The 21,233-nt window shown below is 39.0% G+C and overlaps 3 protein-coding genes across 3 annotated transcripts; 2 read left to right on the plus strand and 1 right to left on the minus strand.

The window, feature by feature from the left end:
- The first annotated feature begins 731 nt into the window (after positions 1-731).
- On the plus strand, positions 732-9,664 carry LOC139952733 (sushi, von Willebrand factor type A, EGF and pentraxin domain-containing protein 1-like). The gene is made up of 13 exons (XM_071951933.1): positions 732-1,191; positions 2,110-2,271; positions 2,720-2,902; positions 3,136-3,372; positions 4,169-4,360; positions 5,432-5,707; positions 6,201-6,338; positions 6,614-6,805; positions 7,374-7,550; positions 7,905-8,291; positions 8,567-8,623; positions 8,840-8,924; positions 9,187-9,664. Exons 1-13 carry the CDS (start codon positions 1,110-1,112, stop codon positions 9,572-9,574), a joined length of 2,556 nt encoding a protein of 851 aa, XP_071808034.1. The 5' UTR covers positions 732-1,109; the 3' UTR covers positions 9,575-9,664.
- A 958-nt stretch (positions 9,665-10,622) lies between these two features.
- On the plus strand, positions 10,623-19,237 carry LOC139952527 (uncharacterized). The gene is made up of 8 exons (XM_071951686.1): positions 10,623-11,128; positions 12,851-13,072; positions 15,099-15,173; positions 15,687-16,001; positions 16,431-16,628; positions 16,953-17,006; positions 17,892-18,015; positions 19,000-19,237. The coding sequence occupies exons 1-8, from the start codon at positions 11,041-11,043 to the stop codon at positions 19,235-19,237; spliced, it is 1,314 nt and encodes a 437-aa protein (XP_071807787.1). The 5' UTR covers positions 10,623-11,040.
- A 569-nt stretch (positions 19,238-19,806) lies between these two features.
- LOC139952529 (uncharacterized) lies at positions 19,807-21,073 on the minus strand. Its single transcript, XM_071951688.1, has 2 exons — positions 20,801-21,073; positions 19,807-20,352 (listed from the first exon to the last, which is right to left on the minus strand). Exon 2 carries the CDS (start codon positions 20,271-20,273, stop codon positions 19,815-19,817), a length of 459 nt encoding a protein of 152 aa, XP_071807789.1. The 5' UTR covers positions 20,274-20,352; positions 20,801-21,073; the 3' UTR covers positions 19,807-19,814.
- Positions 21,074-21,233: the final 160 nt, after the last annotated feature.

Below are 21,233 nucleotides of genomic sequence, written 5' to 3' on the forward strand. Positions count from 1 at the left end.
TTCAATAACAGTAATGAATGCTAACATTCATTGCACAAACATGGCACCAGACTATTACTTCGTCCAGCCTCAGTTTGGTTTATGTAGTAAAATCAAGATGGAAGGCTAAAGAAACACGGGACGCACATAGAATTAGGTGTGTGATGTTAAATATCACGTGTTCCCGATAATAGTTTATATCAGCGTGAATATTAAATCCGATAAACTCTTAACGTATCTATAGAGACAAGGGAATGCTATCACTGATTACAATAAAGAGATCATGCTGTTTGCATGTCAGCCTTGGAACAGCTCACAAATAAAGATAACTCTTGACTTAGTAAACTATCCACATAAGACCTGAGCCCAATTGCATAAAACATGTAAGCAGCCGTGTTGTGCTTACGGAGCGCGAGCGTCCCTTGGCAGAATTTCATAAAGCTGTTTACCGTAAGCAAGGATAAATGCTGGCTAACCCGCGGTAAGCACACGAGTGAAATAAACTATGCAAATCCATTGAACGTGCATGCGCGCCTAGAAATGTTCTGCTAACTTGAGAAATCATGGTTTATGCTTACGCACTTTTTGTGCTACAGTAAGCACCAAAAATATGCTTACCGGTAAACAGCTTATTGAAATTGGACCCTGATAAGAAAGCTCTGCGTCGAGTGAACACGCCCATCGAAGTGGTGTCATAAAAACAAAATCTCACTTTGGTTGGCATTGACATTTTTCTCGATGTGATCGTCTTTTTGTCAGAGGGAAAATTTCTGTGCTTCAGTGTCAACACCCGGCATTATAGTAACACAAGAAATTGGCCGCTTGCTTGCGAGTAAAGTGAGGAAGTCAAAATAGCCACTAACTTGCCTGGATTGTTGGTCGGAAGTGAGTGGGGACGTTGGTTGTAAAAAGAAAGCCACTTCTTTTCTTGTCCAGTGTTTGTCAGTTTGCAAGTTAAGTTGGAACATTGGATGTAGAGAAAACAACTTTTAATTTCCCGGATTGTTGATTGGAAGTGAGTGAGACATTGGTTGTACAAAGAAAGCAACTTCTTTTCATTGCTTGTCCAGTCTTCGCCAGTGAATGAGGAATTTGGTTGTTAGTTTACACCTAAAGACAAGATAATTAAAATGCCGGGAATATATTTCAACGTTTCGTTTGTGCTTTTTGGGGTGTCAACGTTTGTGTGTTTTATGGCCTCATATTCACAGGGTAAGAAAGTCTTATTATTTAAAAACAATATTGTTCATTTTGCATTCTTTCCACTTTGTGAAACAGCATTCAACGTATTCTTTTCTTTCTTTTTTTATTTTAATTATTTATTAGACCTATGTATTTTATTTGTTTGTTTGCTTGTTTGTTTGTTTATTTATTTATTTATTTATTTATTTATTTATTTATTTAGTATTTCTTTGAAAATCATATTTAGTTAGTTATTTAGTTTTTTGTTTGTTGTTCTTTTTTTTAAGCATGTTTATTAACTTGGCTTATAACCTGTTTCTACTGTTTACTCATCGGTATTTCTTTTGTTTGACGTTCAGCCAGTAAGTTCGATAAAAGTAAAGCTGGCAAAATAGTCGCAGACAGTGTTGTTTGAACTAACAAACGTGGAAAACGTGTGCTAAACAAGCAAATAGTGAACATCATGTACAGGATGAAAACACTTTGTTCTTCAGTTTGGTTGGTACAACTCAAATCCGCTGTGTTCTGTTTTTGTTGTTAATATTCTGGGGGTATTTTTTGAAATATTTTCAGATACATTTTCCCACACACGACCTAATATTTCAAAGAGAAACAATTACCACAAAAATGGTTTCAGACTCGGAACTTCATAATATTGGTATTATTATTATTTATTTGACCACAACAAACGAAACACAATTACAGGGGAGCAAATATAAAGGGATGAATATAGAAGTAAACCAGCAGACAAAGACAAAAAAAGTAAGCAATAAAAACAAGTAAGAAGGCCCCCCAGAAGAAGGACAACGTCAGTAATAAGTGTGGCAAAAATCCCAATCTGTAAACTTTCAGACTAAAATGTTTAACAGTTAAGTTTTGTTTATCCGCATTAAGTATGATACATTTAACGAGTATCAGCTAATGTCAGAATTATATTTTTTGTTACAGCTACACCATGTGACACTACCAGCTTGCCTAATGTAGACTGTTCTAATGCGACGGGTTACGTAAGCTGTATGTGTATGCCTGGATTCGAACCCACAGGTTCTACTTCTGTGGCTGTATGTTTGGAATCCGAGGATGAATGGATTGGAGATCTTAACTGCACAGGTAAATAAATGTGAAATAAATGTAAATGGTTAAGACCTACTTAAAGGCAGTGGACACTATTGGTAATTACTCAAAATAATTATTAGCATAAAACCTTACTTGGTAAGATCCCATATATTCCGCTAAGCAAATAATTTATAACAAAAACCTTCAATCAATACTATTGACAAACTGTGTTTGTAAAACTTGGTGAGCAATCTGGCCCAATTTCAGAGAGCTGCTTTGAGCAGAAAAAAACTGCTTCAAAATCTCTGCTCAGCAATAATTAACAGGATACATAGAGACACGGTGTCTTGGTTGGTAAACTTCTGGTTAGCATAATCTTGTTATGCTTAGCTTATTTTAATGCTTAAGCACCTCTATGAAATTGGACCCTGCTTTTAATTCTGTGGAGATGTTTTTCCTCGACTGATGTGATAACCTTATCTCACAACCTTTGTTTCGATAGCTAAACAGTGTCCAGAGCCCCCAGTTCCTGCAGGCTGTCACGTGAATGCCACCAAGGGGACGATGTTTGATATTGGCAGTGTAATCTTATACACTTGTGAGAGTGAATACGAGGCTGATGGTCAACCTTTGCGGACGTGTCAGGAGAATGGGACATGGTCAGAATCGGACTTTTATTGCAAAGGTTGGTTATGTTATTAACAACAAGCTTCGAAGTTTTTATTTTTTATTTTTCATTGCGACCCATCATACTAAGAAAGCGATGGGGGTGGGGTGCATTAGTGGCGTGCCTTTTTTAGAACAGAAAACAAGTGACGGCTCAACTAAAACGCAGAGGGCTTGAGGATCTGTTTAGTTAGAGTCCGGATGATTTTTGTTTAGATGATTGAAGTAAAATCTTGATTAATTATTTTGCAGCAAGCTGTCCGACTGTTGATAGTCTACGGTACCAAAATGACGTCTGTTTCGAGCTATCCACGGACTATCTAAAGTGGGATGAAGCGAAAACAGCATGTGCGGTCAACAATTCGACACTGGCAAAGATCGCCAGCAGTGACCAGCAGTCATTTTTACAAAACAAACTTCAATCTCTTGCATCTGGTGATGGATACTGGATCGGTGGAAAGGAGTCGAAGGCATGGATTTGGGGACACAGTAAGTTTGAAGCAGAAAAAAATACCAATAACAATTCAATGAAGTATAGGACACCCCCACCCCCTCTCATCCGTATCCGCACTCATCATTAAAGGTACTTAAGTCACATTATTTTGGTAATTGCTATAAACATTCTGAGAAATGACTCCTTGGTAACGATCAATATGGAGAGCTGTTGATAGTATACAAATATTGACTGTTTTTACTCGTGCTGTGGTTAAAACTACAACCCCGATGTGATCCCCGGAGCATTCTGTTTTCCCGAGGCGCAGCCGAGGGAAAATGGAACGCTCCGGTGATCACCGAGGGAGTCGGAGTTTTAACCATAGCACGAGTAAAAGCATTCAATATTTGTTTTATAACACCCCAACAGACTATTTTATCATCTTCGCACACGTAACGTTCGTACACGCGTTTCAGATACACAGATGCACAACTGATTGGGTTCGAGGTGAGTAAAAAGACATCTGGGTACTGCACGCCATGTGATAGTCGTTGGACTATCACACGGCAAACGATGCACTATCGCACGGCCGCGTTTCTAGTAAAACTAAGACAAATCATGTGACGCGCTCTAAACCAATGAAAAGGCAGAATATTTGTTAGGGGTGGTATAATGTAAAACATTGTGAGAAACAACTCCCTATGAAGTAATAGTTTTTGAGAAAGGGGTAATATCTCACAAAAATATTGGAATATGAGAGTCTTTCTTTAGTTGTATATTGCCATACATCATCATTCATTTAAAGATGTTATTCGATAATATTTTCATAATATTTTATTTATTAATTTTTAGGCAGAAATAACATCACATTTTTCCCATGGGCTCCTAACGAGCCTAGTAACGACCTTTCAAGTGAGGATTGCATTCAGCTGAGCAGTCTGTCAACCCCTGATGATTCCGAGAAACATAACTACAGATGGAATGATAATGGTTGCTCTAAAGACAACACAGATGGCTTGCAACACTCAGCTCTCTGCCAATTTGGTGGGTCATTAATCCTTCTTCTTATTATTTATTTCTCCAGAAGACGATCAGATTATACTGATCGAAACGTCGAGTTGAAACCAACGTTGCTTTATTCAGAGCCACCTCAACTCATTTAGAGGTTATCATTACACGGTGTTACCGCAAACCTTGGTGATAAATTAGTTCTCATGATTTTAAAAAGATTATACGATCCCAGCCATCGATTTCACCAAACTCTTCTTTTGTACGATTATTCTTATGACTTAGGACGAGTTGAAAGTTCCGTTTCCATAGACATTAGGATGCATTGAACCTTTCCTAAGTTAGGACGAGTTACTATTGACCCCTTGCACGCGTATCACACGCGGCGACCAATGCCACGCTCACCATGTTGGTGTGGGCAGTTAGGCTAAAATGCACACTTTCACCGCATAACGCGCAGTAAAAACGCACAGTGAAATTGCCCACCAGTATGGCGCATTCAAGATTTTTCTGCTGATGACGTCAGGTGAAATGGGTCATCAATAGTCCTAACTCGAGATTGGATTAATCCGGCTAAAGGGCTGTATATATTATAATATAATAAGTAGAGAAGATGGCCTTGGCTTTCGATCCAACCTTCTTGAGAGACACAAACAAGTACTAACAAATAAATGTCCTTATATATTTTTGGGAATTTTTTTTTTTCACTTGGGACACTGCATGATGAGGTATCAATATTTGTTTGCGGTGTGTATCTACTTGCCGGGTAGTTTATGTTCTTTTTGAGAACGTGTCTTGCTTTTTATTTTTTATACTGCGGAGTAGATTTTTGAAACAGCTTTTTTAGAACTGAGAAGTCTTCCGAACTCTAAATAAAGCAAGACAAGTTTTCAAAAGAACATAATCTACCCTGCAAGTAGGTGCACACATGGTGTTACCGCAAACCAAATTATTAATTTTTAATGAATGATTGCTTGTGTCGAGAAATATGCGCACAAATCCTTTAAAAAAACATTATATTATTAACATTAAAAAAACTATAAATGATTTGGATATTGTAATGTTTTGGATCATTTAATTTATTAAATACTTGTTTTTGTTTTCAAGAAATGCCATGTCCGATAAACAACTTAGATGCTGACCGACAAGTTAACTACACGAGTCACTGTCTTGCCTTCACAAGTGGAAACTATACCTGGTCTGATGCCAATACTTATTGCAACGACAGTGGAGGTTGGCTGGTGGAAGTAACAGATCAAGATATGCAAGACTTTTTAGTGAGTTATCTTTCAGACTCGGAACATTTCCAAAACGATCAAGAAAACTGGTGGATAGGAGCAAAAGTTTCTTCCGATTTCGGACGAGTTTGGCGATGGACTGACTGTAAGTAGACCTTGCAGTTACAACAATTTGATAATAATACAAAGTATTTATAAAGCGCTCTAACTAACAAGGGAAAGTACCACAGCGCTGTACACACAATTAACAAAAAACATAGAATAAACAAAATAAGCAAACAAATCAGTTGAACAAGTGGGTTTTGAGAGACAGGCACTGAAAACTATTGGTAATTACTCAAAATAAATGTTAGCAAAAAAACTTGCTTAGTAACGAGCAATGGAGAGCTGTTCATAGTATAGAACATTCTGAGAAACGGCTCCCGACGAACATTTCTCACTCAAATGTAAAAAGATTTCACGCATGAAGCCTTTTGTTAGGCGTGTCCAAACCACAAAAATTTGTGCAACACTGGTGTTTTTCTTTCATTATTCTAGTACAACTTCACGGACCCATCGATTCTAAATGCCCACAGATTTGTAACTGTATGGATTTTGTTGTTGTATACATAATTTTGTGAATTTTGTTCTGTGACTAGATGAGTTGATAACTACACCAAGCTGGACGACTGGTGAGCCAAACACTGCAGATGAGAAGTGTATCGAGATGTTGACACCAAACTACATGTGGAACGATGAATATTGCTATAAAAATCGCAAGTATATCTGCCAAACAGGTATGTCTTATAGATACAATGTCTAAGTAAGCACTGCTCTATAGCAAAATTAAAGTAACCATTGCTGTATGGCAATTCAAAGAAACTATCACTTCATGCGATTACAAGTATCGCTCTATGACAAAATCAAAGTAACAATCACTCTTATGCGTACCTAAATAACTATCACTTTGTTTCAAAACCAAAGTACCCATCACTCTATTGCGAATAAAAGTAACCTATGTTTTTTTTTAGAAAACATTAAAACACACCGTGTCTTGCCCCCAAAAACCTAGATTTATACTTCAACTCGTGTGGTTACCCGGAAACTCCTTTGCATGGCCAGCTATTGGAAACTGAAGATGTTGATTTCAACATAGATGGCGTAGTTGAGTTTGGGTGTGACAAAGGGTATGAACTTGAAGGATCATCTAATAGGACGTGTCTATTGAGTGGACAATGGAGCGGGGAAGAAACCATCTGCAAAAGTAAGACAATTAAACATGATTTTTTCACGATTCTAAAAAATACCGAAATTTTAATAGCGTTTTATCGTAACACCATATTGAGTAAAATTAATTCAATTTCAATGTGGAATAATCAATCTGTAAATTTTAGGGGAGTGGCTAAACTACTATTCCACATAATATTTTGTTTTATGCCAATTTGCCTCCTATTTAATTTCAATTTTTTGTTTATAAATGTAAAATTGTTGTAATTTAGCCTTTGTGCTACGAGGACAGTTTTTTAATAAACCGTTTTATCTATCTATCTATCTATCTATCTATCTATATATCTATCTATCAGTGTCGACACTAGCCAAACACATACGCAATATGAAGGTATCAGTGTCGACACTAGCCAAACACATACGCAATATGAAGGTAGCTTCCAAGAAGCTCAGTGATTAACGCAACATTTATTTTCTTGAGCAGTGGCTCATATTAATGATAACCGCAATTCTGAGGTAGCAAGTTATTCTCAATAAGTTATTCTCAATAAACTCAGTTAAATAACGCAATATTTGTTTCCATTTCTTGTTTGGGTTTGTTACAGTTGTTACATGTGACGAGGTTCCTCAACCACCTGAAAATGGTAACGTCACGGTATTGTCAAATGAGTACAGGGGCGTGGCTATCTTGTCCTGCGCGGATGGATATTTACTGCAAGGTGAAGCGGTCACGGTGTGTTACAGTAACTCCACGTGGAGTGCATTGAATTCTTCTTGTTTGTGTGAGTTCACTTTTAATGTTTACTTGCTGAAAATAGAAATAATGTTGCCAAATTTATAGAAGTGTAATCTGGAAACGAAAATAATTGTACAAATGCGGCAGCTAGTCAAATTGGTCACAGCATTTGAAATATGTTCATGTAGCTCCTTAAAAGTATCTCAAACACATGTTTAATGTTATTTCCTCTAATATAGAAACAAAAATCAACAACAATAAACGAAAATAATCACAAAGCATCTTCAAGATGTGCACCGTTTGATGAGAAGAAGATATTTCTATAATCAACTTAATCCCAGTAATTCAAGTTTTTATCTAATAAAACCTTGAGGAAATGTATTCTCAATTTTTGCCACAGCTGACGCACAGGCGGGATCAACAACACAGACGATGGAAGCAACCGGCACAACGACTGTTATGGGGAAAACAACGGTTACTTTAACGTCCGCAACAACTCAAGTAACGGTTACATCTTCAACGGCGAAACCAGCGAGTACGGTTAACCATGTAACGACGAAACCGGCGAGCACGGCTGCGTCCGCAACAACCCAACCGATTACGACGGTAACATCGTCAACGGCGAAACTAAAGACTACGGTTAACCACGTAACAACGAAACCAACGAACACGGCCAAGTCCGGCGCAACGAAGTTGCTTACACAAACGACAACGATTAAGAACGCGGTTCCGAGTAAAACAACACCACGTGACGAGGGAAGAACAACAGGCACCCTAACTACATCAGGTGAAACTTCAAAACTATAGCTCAATTTGTGGTCATTCAGTAGTCATGTTGACATGGTATATCAACCAAATTGGCTAAGAAACAAAAACATTGGATTTGTTTTTGAGTTGTAGCCTTTTGCATTGGATGTATTTCGGTTTCTAGTTCATAAAGGATGCTTCACCAAAAAAAACTTGTGTATGATACGAGTAATATCGAATGAAAATAAATGTAATGTGTCCTACTTTAAAACAAACAGTTTTTTATTATACACCGTGAGTTATTTTTCCTTTCAGATAAAAACAAGGATGACGGGTCTGTATCGGAAAGTGGATTCAATGGAACAATCATTGGTATGTGTTTCAAACTCGTGTATTCCTTAACTGCCACCATGGACACTCCAAGGGATGAAAGAAGGTTACCCCCCCCCCCCCAGAATGCACCATCTACCCAAATTTTTACGAAGCAATTATTATTGTTTACAGCCTTGCATCAGTATCTGATAATGATAGTCATTACTATTGTTAACTGTGACTAATAACATCGTGTTCTGCGTGGTTTGTTTATAGCGATTAGTTGCGTTGGTTTTTTGATTCTGCTAGTTCTACTCGTCGTCATCTGCTGCTGGTGTCGATCCTGCAGACACAACGAAAGGTACGCCCCAGCCCCACCCAAGCCCCACCACAACCCAACCAAGCCCAACCCCAGCCACACCCCCTCTCCCCTCTTTCCTTAATTAAAAAACTTGTCTTCGATACGAGAGATTGGATTATAATGACATTTCTGTTTCAAAAGTAGAATGGTTAAACTGAAAATAGATGCAGATTCATAGAAGATGATTTGTGGAGATAAAGTCCCTATAATAATAATAGTAATGAAGACTTAAAACCTCTTCTTTAATCTACCCTTTTTTCAGACACTTCGAACGTGTCCATTCTACCGGAAACAAACCATTACCAATGGTCCAAGGTGAAGTCCTTAATCAAGCATTTGAACCCTCTGCAGTCAGTAACGACTACCAAGACAACGGTTATAATGACCCTCTGGATATGGGAAGCCCGTCGTACCAGACAATATCTCCGTACAACAGACTGGCGTTTGGTCGCATGACGTCACAAGAGCGCCCTCTCGTGGATGAGATTGCGCTCGATAATAGCTATGACGTTTTGGATAGGGGTAATTTGCCTGGACAGGGGGAGCTCTTTGTGGTGCCCAGGGTCACAGAGTCCGATCAGTTCAATTACGCCCGGGTGGAGTTAAACCGAGGTGCAAGCGTTATGAGCACTTCCTCATACCAAACTTGATATTATTCTATCTTCACATTGTAATTAAGATGCAGCCTCCTTTTTTTATCCAAATTAATTATTCCAAATATGAGCATAAACACTTTCTTATTATTAATGGGCAACGGGGAGCTGCTGATAGTATACATTTTGAGAAACGACTCCCTCTGACGAACGTAGTTTTTCTAGAAATATGATATTTCTCACCGTGGTCATGGTGACCATTGTCATCGCCATCCAATGTCAAATAGGTCATTGTCATTTTCATCAACGTCACCATTGTTATCGTTATGAATGTCAAATTAACCATTGCCGTCGTCATTGTCAAATTAGCCACTGTCATTGTCATCAATGTCACCAATGTGTCGTCAAAATATCAAAGTTGCAATATAATCGTCATCAGTGTCGCCGATTATCGGCATTATGAATGCAACATTATCATCACCTAAGGAGTGTCATACCGTGTCACAATTGTCATCGTCATTAATGTCAAATTAGCCACTGTCGTTGTCATCAATGTCACTGATTCTCATCCATTAAAAAAATGTAAATATTTGTGTAGTCGTCATCACATACATAATTGGAATTCTCGTCATCATGAATGTGTATTAGCCATTATCATCAAATGCGATTGATTATTGTCATCGTCATGTCACGCACCTTTGTCACAAAGTTAAGTTTTATTTTTTGTTTTCTGTATAATATTAATATGCCACTCGGATTCACTCTGTAATTATTCGATTACAAAATAATAAATCATTGATAACAATTAAAGCATGTATTTGATTTTTTCACTTGTGTACTTTATTTTCATCCACTTTCTTATTTTATAATCATTTCTAAAGTATTGCATTGTATGGTAGCACAACATGAAAACATGTCATTTTTTATGAAATCACAAATTGACGTTTTAAATCACGCCCTCTCGTGTTGATGTTGAAATTATAACAAATCAATGGTTCAGCTGTTGAAACCCACGCGTTATATAGTAGTCGTCATCTCAAGGCTATAGGGTCCGTTATGAGTGGTTTCCTTTGCACATTATGTAGTCTCTGACGTGTTCACAAAGACCGCACTAGCAGCTAACACTCAGACTACACAGTACACTGCACTACAGGTAAACACTGAGCAAGAACATTGCGTCACAACGTCTTGATCTCAAGTCTATAAAGCTCTCGCAATTTATCTCAAACACTTTGACGTTAGAACTTCAACTCGGGAGTGTGAACTTATTGACTGTTGTGGAACCGTAACTTGTTAGTGAAGCACCCAACGCACATAGTTTATATTTATAGCAGTGTCTGCCTCACTCATAACCCAACCAATGATGTAAGCCGACGCCATGAAATCGACCTTTAAACGAAGAAAATTCTTCACCCACACTGGAACTGCGAAGTTAAAAAAAAAAACACTGTCAGAGCTGAGGCTTATACACTAATCGCAGCGGATTGAGATTGGTTTCTCGAGCGGTTCCAAGTCGCCGCAAGATGGACGGATTGTGGCTGGCATGTCTGCGACTGACTTTACTGGTGATACTCGGTCTATTCGGAACTGGGAGGACGCAACAAATAGGAGGTATGTATTATCATAGAGGAAGGACGAATAGTTTCTTTATTCATAAGTCAGAATGATAAAAAGTGGAACAGTCTTTCCCCAATTCATCCCTTCTAGTTGGTGTTTCTGCTTACCTTTTTTGCGATTAGGACCTATAGTTTAAATAGGGTGGTTGTTGTAAAATCGTTTATGTATTGATTTTACTTGCAATTTTTTGTTTTTAACTTTCACTGCAATTTTAGATTTCTGTGTAATGTATATGAATATTTACCCTTTTAATTGAGCCATGTCTGGGAGGGCACATTTTTATTGATATTTTTTCTTTTTCTTTACTTTTACCTTTCTCTGGACGGCCTCTGATTGTTATAATTATTCTATTATCCAAAGAATATTATTATTTTCTATTATTGTGTCAACACATATAGTTTTAGGAGAGACCGCGAGGATACATTTTTTCAGACCCTCTCTTTCGCAACACGTTTTTGGAGACTGCTGCAGAGACAGCCTAGTATTAAATGTGGACGGTTATTGCCTAATAGCGTTTTGACAGATAAGGCTCGTAGCATTCTTGGCTCGTTGCCTTAGACTTAATATATGGCAGTGACACATCTTCCCTTTTGGACCAAAGAGTTGTCGATGAAAAACCACAACTATCAAGACATAGACCAATTCGTTCTTTGGTATTCGCTTATAGAATACACAATTTCCACACTGATTGTCAAAGTGGTATCTGGGATTTGAGGCGTGCATCATCGCACTCTTCGTTCTTTTGCTAAGTCCCTTTTAACCATTCCTAGAACTTCCTCATCATATGGCGATCGTGCCTTTTCCGCTTGTGCTCCTAAACTTTGGAACGCTTTACCTAATAACATCAGGCGCTGTAGTTCTCTTCCATTGTTTAAAAACTTGCTTAAAACTCATTTATTTAAATCCTCTTACACTTAGCTCATTACATGTCTTGACAGTAGATTATTTATTGTATAATTTTGTATTATGCTCTACGTTTCTTTTTTGTTGTATGTATTGTTTTTTTGTTCTGCGCCTCGGAATAGGGTCTTGTACACTAGATAGATGGCGCATTATAAATGCATTATTATTATTATTATTATTATGGTGAGAGGGATAATTGGTTTGAGGTAACACCATGTGTGTGTCGACTTGCCAGGAGATTTTCTTCTTCAGAGAGTTGTCTTGCTTCATATTTGTGACTACCGCCGTAGATACTGAAAATCCTCTAAAATAGATAGGTCTGGAAATATCAAAATATTGGTTTGAGACTTAGTCATTTAACCGTCTTTCTATAAGAAAAGGTTAATTAAAATCATTTTGACAACTTTATTTGAAAGGGTGGCTTGAAACGTGGAGGCTGTATTTTACGTTTTCAAAACTTTAAGTAGGCCTGTCTCCTGTCAAATACTTCAAGAGTCCATAACAAATGGCGAGCCACCAAGCTTATTTCAAGAGACAACGTAACTAAACATGACACAGGTTAAAAGAATTACACAATATTGTGTTAGGTAAGACAAATTTACCCAATCTGGGTACGAATTTTACACACCCCGGGTAAACCCTGGGTTGGGTAAGGTTCACCCAACTAGCTGTTCAATGAACATGGTTGTTAAATTAACCTAAAAAGGGTAAGAATGTTACCCAATATATTTTAAAATGCCAAGAAACACAACTTTTCACAATAATGATGACAATCTCAGTTTGACATGAAGACATCCTTCCACCCTCCCACAGATCTCCGTCTAGTCAATGGACCTTTCCCCAATGCTGGCCGGGTAGAGATGTACCTCGGTTTCCGGGGCTGGTTCACGACTTGTGACCGCAGCTGGAGCATCGACGATGCCATCGTGGTGTGCCGGCAGCTGGGATTCCCGGGGGCTGCGCTAGCAAGAGCCCGGTCCCCATACGGGGGAGTAGTCGGGATGCCCCTGGCTAGAGAATGGAAGTGCAGAGGTGGTGAGTAGGTGTTTTTTTAAAGGTTCAAGTAAAAAAGGGAGGAGAAATTACCTTTAATTTCCACTGACAGATTAGAGTTCATAAAGGGTGTTCAAGTTTCGAGCATGAGTAAATGAAGGAAATCTATGGATAGTGTTAGTTTGATCATGGTTTGATCATCACACGATGACTGTCCCTCGATTACGTAACACGTCAGAGGGAGTGGCCATTTTGAAGTCAGGTGGACCATGGGGTGCAGCCCATTAAAGAGAAGAAAACAGAGCGTCGGACTCATTATTTAATAACTATTTAGTAGGCCCTCAAAATATTCTATGCTAGGCAGATTTGAGAGAGCAAGACAAGAAGTACAAAAGTACACAAAATTTGCCCAATTGTGACATGGGGGTTGTCGACTTTAAACTAGGGTGAAATATGCCGTGAAATAAATGGTCATTATAGGTTGCCGAGAGGTGTAGGGACATTTTTGTTGAAGATTGATGCTCGGACGTTTTGAAAATTCCACCGGTGGAGGGAAGTTTTTGTTTGGATTGAAAATATGGGCCCAGGGACTCCCCATAACAAATTGAGCAGAGGGTTAGAAGTTCAGGAGTCAATACATAAATGTATCTTCTACTGTACAAACAACTGTGAGACTTCTAGGTACCGTGCTGATGACTAATGCCCATTTTATTTCGCGGTAATTATTTGTTGCGTCGAATTGTTGTATCTTGAAAAAAACAAAAACAAAAGCGACGGCTGTTTCGCAATGAAACAATTTTAATTTTAAACAACAATTCATGATGCATCAGACTTATTTTTCCCCAACACCAAAATGTGTTAACAAACATGGAACAGCGGTGTAAGTCTAGTGCGTATATTCGTACATTGCTTTGAGTTGACATTTTGAAGGGACATTAATCACACACTTTAACGGGCCCCATGATTCAAATTCGCGCGAGACTCGAAACAGAAATTAGTCTGGCTCCGTATGCACTGGTTAATGCGTACCAAGGGGCCAGACAACGAAACAACATTATCATAATAGCGAGTCTTTGACACGACCTGTTTTACTAAAAGACCTAGATGCATTGTTTCCCCATAGAGAGTGTGCAACAGGAAACAGTGTAGATACATAACTCTCAAACAAGGCCATTTCTTACTCACTTCCTATATATGCAAGGCACTAATGTCTGATAGATATTCGGTTAAAGCCTTGTTCTTACACCCATGTGCTCAGTCCAATACTTATGACTATGACACCCTGGGTAAGTTGAAGTCCCTGTTGAGATCTGGGCTGGAGATTTGAAGATTGTGCGCAACCCTTTACACCAGACTCTTCATACTACCTTTTTTTTCAAAAGCGATACCAGACCTTAAAGGCAGTGCACACTATTGGTAATTACTCAAAATAATTATCATCATAAAACCTTAATTGGTGACGAGTAATGGAGAGAGGTTGATGGTATAAAACATTGTGAGAAACGGCTCCCTCTAAGTAACATAGTTTTCGAGAAAGAAGTAATTTTCCACGAATTTGATTTCGAGACCTCAGATTTAGAATTTGAGGTCTCAAAATCAAGCATCTGAAAGCACACAACTCCGTGTGACAAGGGTGTTTTTTCTTTCATTATTATCTCGCAACTTCAGGTTTGTTATTTTATGCATATGTTGAGATACACCAATTGTGTGAAGACTAGTCTTTGACAGTTACCAATAGTGTCCACTGTCTTTAAAACAATTCACCGTCCACAAACAACACGTAAACAACAACAACAACAACAACAAAACAGTGGCGGTGTCAGCAGCAACAACACAAACAAACAGTTAGTGGTGTATCCTTCTAACAAGATTTGTGTATTATTAATACATATTATTTGTAGTTTACCTTTGTTTTAGTTTATAATTTAATAATGTTTACAAAAATCTAACTTGTTGGAGATTTCACCCAAGAAGGAAACTAAAACTTCCAACCATAATCCTACAATTTCGATCATTTGAAGTTTCCCATGTTAAATTAATGAATACATTTGCATTATTCATGTTGCAGATGAAAAGCGCTTGGATGACTGCAGTTACACAGGGAAACCAAGGTGCACTGATGCAGTAGGGGTCATCTGTCAAGGTCAGTTTACCTTATGCATATTCACGATGAGATGCAAATTAGCATCAACTACTCTTCACTTTGAGAAATCATTCCGTCTTTAGGGTGCTCTCATTCTCGAGAAACGTTTGTCTGTTTCTGCTGTCAGTGTTGTCGTAGTCCTTGTCATTGTTGTTGTTGTCGTTGTCGTTGTCGTTGTGCATAAATATGTTGTTGTGACATTATCTGAATGGCGGCTTAAAGGTCAAGGGTCCCTTTGTAATTATATCATTGTTGTCTTCAGTTTACACAGTCATAGCCGCCGGATAATAGACAAGGAAGACAATCTATGCAAGCAAATGTGGAGGAAGTTTTGACCTTTTGACATAACATTTATTATACGTATTCTTTTGGGGTAATCTAGACTTACTTGTAACTGGGTAGCCCCAATCAATTTATTGTACTCCTTTTTGTCGCGATATTTGTAATGGTTTTTTAGTTGATGGATCTATAGTGTAGTGTTTTTGGCGCCAATTTCATTCCCTCAATATACAGGACCAGGCTACGTAGGATGCTACGCCGACTTCTCTGGGAATTTCAACTCCGTCCTTCGGGATAGCTACGTATCCACGGACATCATGACTGTATCGTCTTGCAGGAGCCATTGCGAGGGCATCAATTCCCTCCTGGCCGGCTTGAAGAACGGTCAAGAGTGCTACTGTAGCAAGGAGAGCGGAGTCCTCGCGCCTAGGACCAAGACGTCAGACGGGCAGTGCCAGATGCCTTGCGCCGGTAACATCGATGAGGTGTGCGGTGGTGGGGCGTCAATGGTCCGATCGTCTGGTCCCGATAGATTGACGGTATTTGACGGTGAGTGACGGTGTTTGACAGTGAGCAACTAGGGCGGGGCCGGTGGGGGGAAGGAGGGCTTGAGAGGAACTAAATTCATTATTTTTAATACCTTTATCTTAATCCCTTTCCCCTTCATTGTTCCCAGTTTTGATTGGGACATGAATATTGCTTTGATGCAAGGCTCCTCCCCTCAATGTACAATATAACTGTTTGGGATTTGAGGCATTGCGTAGGGAGGTATCATTAGATTTTATTTGGTTTGCGGTAACACCATGTGTATATCTTCTTTCTGGGTATGTTGTTTTGAGAACTTGTCTCGCTTTTATTCTACTACCGCGGAGTCGATTTTCGGAATTCAGGAGACTCATGTTTGGTTGTTGTGCGCACTGTTCGACAACGAAAGCTTTAATAACATTCAGTTCGTTGTGATATATTTTATGTTTGTAGTGACTCTCGGTAAATGTCAGCCGGGTGAACTGAAAAATGGGCGTGCCCTGGATAATGAATATTCATTCAATGACGTCATGCGCTTCGAGTGTAATGCAGGCTACCATATGATGAACGCATCCGCTCTCCGATGCGTCATGCTCCCAGACGGGACCGGAAGCCACGTGACCTGGAACGCCTCGTTCCCAAGTTGCCAAGGTGAGTAACTAAGTGTCTGCAAACAAATCTGGGGTTTATCATTTCCCGCCAATTTAAAGGGAGATACAATTATGGCTATCTATCAGGAAACGGTGAAATGTGTTTCCAACACTATATCAATCCATTGCTAAGGGCACTGGACACCAGTTGGTAATTGTCAAAGACACCCTTGGTGTTTCCTACCAACATATGCATAGAATAACGAATAATAATAATGTGAACAATTGCAAGAGAATAATAGTATAATGAAAGCCAAAACACTGAATAGCAAAGTTTTTAAAATGATTTTTAACCACTGTTTCATGTCTCATATTTTATCAACAGAAATAATAGACACCCAACCCAGGATGGCGCAGGGGGAATCGATTGCTGGATACGGTACACAAAACAGTAATAAGTTATTATCGGAAACAATGGAGCATTATTGTTTCACTGTGTTTATCTTATACTCTGTGCCATTCTAAGTGCCCTTCGAAATAACTCCTTCCTTTTTTTCTTTTCTTTTTTTCCTTTTATTTTATATATATATATTATTTATGCAAGTCACCTTAAGGTGTGGGCTACAATCCATTGTTTTTAGGGGCCGTTACAACCTACTCCCGAGGCTGAAACATGGGTAGAAAGCACTGTACCTCCCCAACTTTTACTAATAAGCAAAATGACTAAAACCAACACTCTGCTGATCAAACACCAGAGCTTGAATCAGGTCCTCTTAACCGCTAGGTCATGACACGCCAAAGAAGGGGGAAATAAATGGGTCTTCACTTCAGATATCTCCAACATAAGCACGGGGATTTGGGGGTGTCAAGTTTTGATTTGTCATGTTGGGATCAGTCTTGTGTGTATGTGATGGTATTTGTGTAACATTTTGGTTCATGTCCAGTCCGTTTGTTTGTCTCTTCATCTCTTTGTATCACTGTAGAGCATGGGGGTCAGGCTAACCCGTTCCTGTGTCATTCTGGTCAGTTTCTGTGTCATTTTGATCCATTTCTGTGTAAATTTTGTTTTGTTTTCTTCTTTTGTATTTTGACCCATTTCTTGGTCATTATGAACCAGAAATTGGTGCGGATCAATTGACCTGGACTCGTTTTTCTTTTCAGTGCATGCATATTCCTTTTAGCCTTGTTTGGGGCGAATATGCATTCAACAAATCTTATTTAAAAAAAGTTAATTATTTTGAGTAATTACCAGTCCAATGCAGCTCTACAGGCCCTTTATGGGTTTCCAGAATCGACTTTCAATTTTATTCCTATTTTTTTACAGATTCTAAAGATCATCAGTACATCATAGTAGCAGTCATGTTTGGAGTACTAGTTTTGTTGTTTTCAGCCATCATCTTTCTTTTCGCTAGAAAGAAGATGTCAGCAAGAAAAGATGAACGTCGAAGGTAAATACAAAACAGTAAAAAACAACATCAACAAACTCAACCTACAATACAAAAGGGCTTTTACCAATTGGAGCAACGGAATTTTACCCTTAATTTGTGGAGTAAACAATTACAAGTAGTACTCCAATTTTACCCTAAATTATTTTGTTACTTTTATTCTAACAAAAAAAACTAACTCTTTGAACTACATGCACATTTCCAACATTAATGCTATTAGAATAATATATGAATAAGTCTTAGAATAAGTTATATTTGGAAGTACATGGATCAGGTGGTTAGGTTGTTAGTTTTTAATTCAATGGGAAGTCATACCGGAACTCCAAAGCTTGTGACATCTTCTGATGGGTTCAACCTAACCGCATCTCTATATATAATTAAGTTCCAAGCTTAGGAAAGTTGCATCTTCAGTGGGAGACTTTGAGGCGCTATGAGGCAGCAGACTTACCAGGTAAATTTCCATTGTTTACGTAGTTCTGAGCGTGCGCACATTAGCGAGAACAATGGATTTTACCTGGTAGGTCTGCTGCCACCAAGCGTCCTGAAAGTCTCCCATTAAGTTATGTTGAACTTTGATTTGAAAGATATTTGCCTGCTGTACTAGAATCTACCACTGTAAAAACTCTGTATCAAGGGTCATAATACAAGCCATGGTGAGCATGACCCGCTTTCTGGGTCAGGGTCGGGTTCATGTTGAGACAAAATCAGGGTCAAGTCGTTCCAGTAATAGGAACAGATAGACACAACATCGGGATCAAGTTGACCTGGTTTCGGGAGCAGGTTGACTCATGTTGACCCAGTGTTAGGAGCAGGTTGACTCTTGTTGACCCAGTATTAGGAGCATGTTCACTCGTGTTGACCCAGTATTAGCAGGTTGACTCAGAATCAGGGTAAAGTTGACCCAGTAAAATGATGAGAATCAGGATCAAGTTGATCTGGTTTCGGGAGCAGGATGATAAAACTTGATTTTGCTTTTTGTCATTGCAGGATCACATCTATCAGGAGCGACCCCCCGCCAAACTATCAAGATTTGGTGCTAGACTACGAACCCATAGCTGACCCTAAAACCGGTTCATACCCGATCCAACCGGATCAAACTGATAACGGCCTGTACCAGACTCTTGCTCTGCCACCGGACCGACCGCCGAGCTATGCTTTACGAGTCAATGTACCGGGCCACCCAACCTACCCAGAAAAACTCTGGAGACATGCAGCAAAGAGGTGAACTAATGACCTCCAAGGATCACGGTTTGGTTTTCGATCTTGGGATGACGTCTCAGGATGATGTGACGGTTTATACATCAGTTGTGTACTAGTATTAGTTCGGACTCTGCTGAAATGTGAGAGCCCAGAAAGAAGTCTGTTTGATGAAAAGCATTGTGTAGAACCATTAGTGTTGATTGTTTCAGCGAAACAAGTTTGATACCAGCAAGTTGTGCATTTACCGCCGTTCTGTCGTCAATCGACTAAATTTTAATCCAGCTAATTTGTCTATCTTCGTATGAACTTAGTTAAAATCCCTTACTTCTAAGTGAATGAGCTAATTGAGCTTTGCAAACCTAACTTTAAGTTTGAGTGGGCCGTGCGAGGTCGTTTACCCGCTTAATGCTCTAATGGGCTAGTTTTATGACTACATGACTATATTATTTAATTATTAAAAAAAAAAAATCATCGTTTAATGGTTGTATGGTTATAGGTCACACCATTTAAACTATATATGCATTAGCTGTGTAAAGTTGTGCTCGTCTAAAGAAATAAACTTATGTTCAATGAAAGTTTACCTAGAACTCTTCTTGTAATGTTCACTTGCAAGACCACCAAGTTTTACCTCCTTCGCTATGTCCATAATTGTGAGAATAACTTGACAGGAACTTGGCGTCCTTACTGAATCCAGGCCTGGATGGAAGGCCGTTTAAATCCCCCAGTATCCCCGCTGAGTTTGTCTGTGAAGCCGCTGCGGACAGCGAGCAGGTTTCGTTGCCTGCAGGTGTGGTAGTGAATCGAGTTTTCAATTTAGGTGGGACGTTGCTACCTGAATCCCTGGAGGATTTGTACAGCGGATGCGCCATGTTGGATACGCCCTCAAGAGGTGAAGATTTACTCGTGGAACTCCAAACCTCCTCCTCGGTCTCATTCACTAACTTGTCACCACCGTCTGGTGTGGAGTCTAAGGAAGGAAGGAATATTTCGAGTCGTGTTTTCTCCAGAGTTGGGTTGGTTATTCTAACCCCGCTAGGGTTATAAGGAAGGTGATCTGACATCAGCCTCAAGAATTTGAATATTCATGAGTACTGAATATTAATTGTACGTAGTTCTCTTCTACTCTTGGCTCGTGATCAGCTGTTAAGAAATTGAATGAAACCATAGTTTTTACAAAATGGAAATTTGCAATAAATATATGTTTCCGCTTCCACACCATTGGTAACTACTCAAAATAATTATTAGCATAAAACCTTATTATAACCAGTAATAGGGAGAGGTTGATGGTATAAAACATTGTGAGAAACGGCTCCCTCTGAAGTAATGTAGTTTTCGAGAAAAAAAGTATTTTCCACGATTTTGATTTCACGACCTCAGAATAGGTCTCAAAATCAAGCATCTGAAAGAACACAATTTCGTGTGACAAGGGTGTTTTTTTCTTTCATAATTATCTCGCAACTTCGACGACAAATTGAGCTCAAATTTTCCACAGGTTTGTTATTTTATGCATATGTTGAGATACACCAAGTAAAGAAGACTGGTCTTTGACAGTTACTATTAGCGTCCAGTGTCTTTAAGCAGAACTTACCGATCATAAAGTTCGAATCATGGGACTCTTCTTGATGAGAAGGTGCTGTCCCCACACATCTCCGTTTCAACACCAGCCCGTAGGAATTCACAAAATACAATACGATTCTTATGCTACTAATGTTGCTCTCAAATCAAAGGAATTAACAGTTATCTGTGGGCTTCTTTATGCGAAAGACCTGCGGGTATCCCAGAACTGAGCCAGCTCCACTAAAGCCGAAGCGCTTTGCGAACCGTGGAGCGAACACAAACCCCCCACCTCATTGAACAGGTTGTGGGCCATCTGCGAAGATGCACCTCAACACAAAAATACGGATCAATAAACATTATTGGTCTCCCAGTGTGGGTAGAATATACTGAAAGGAAATTTTAGGCTATCGACACATTATACCATTGACAAAAGAGAAAACATTGATCGAAATACCAAGGTTCGG

Source organism: Asterias amurensis, chromosome 20 (genome assembly GCF_032118995.1).
Source record: "Asterias amurensis chromosome 20, ASM3211899v1".
Taxonomy (NCBI): domain Eukaryota; kingdom Metazoa; phylum Echinodermata; class Asteroidea; order Forcipulatida; family Asteriidae; genus Asterias; species Asterias amurensis.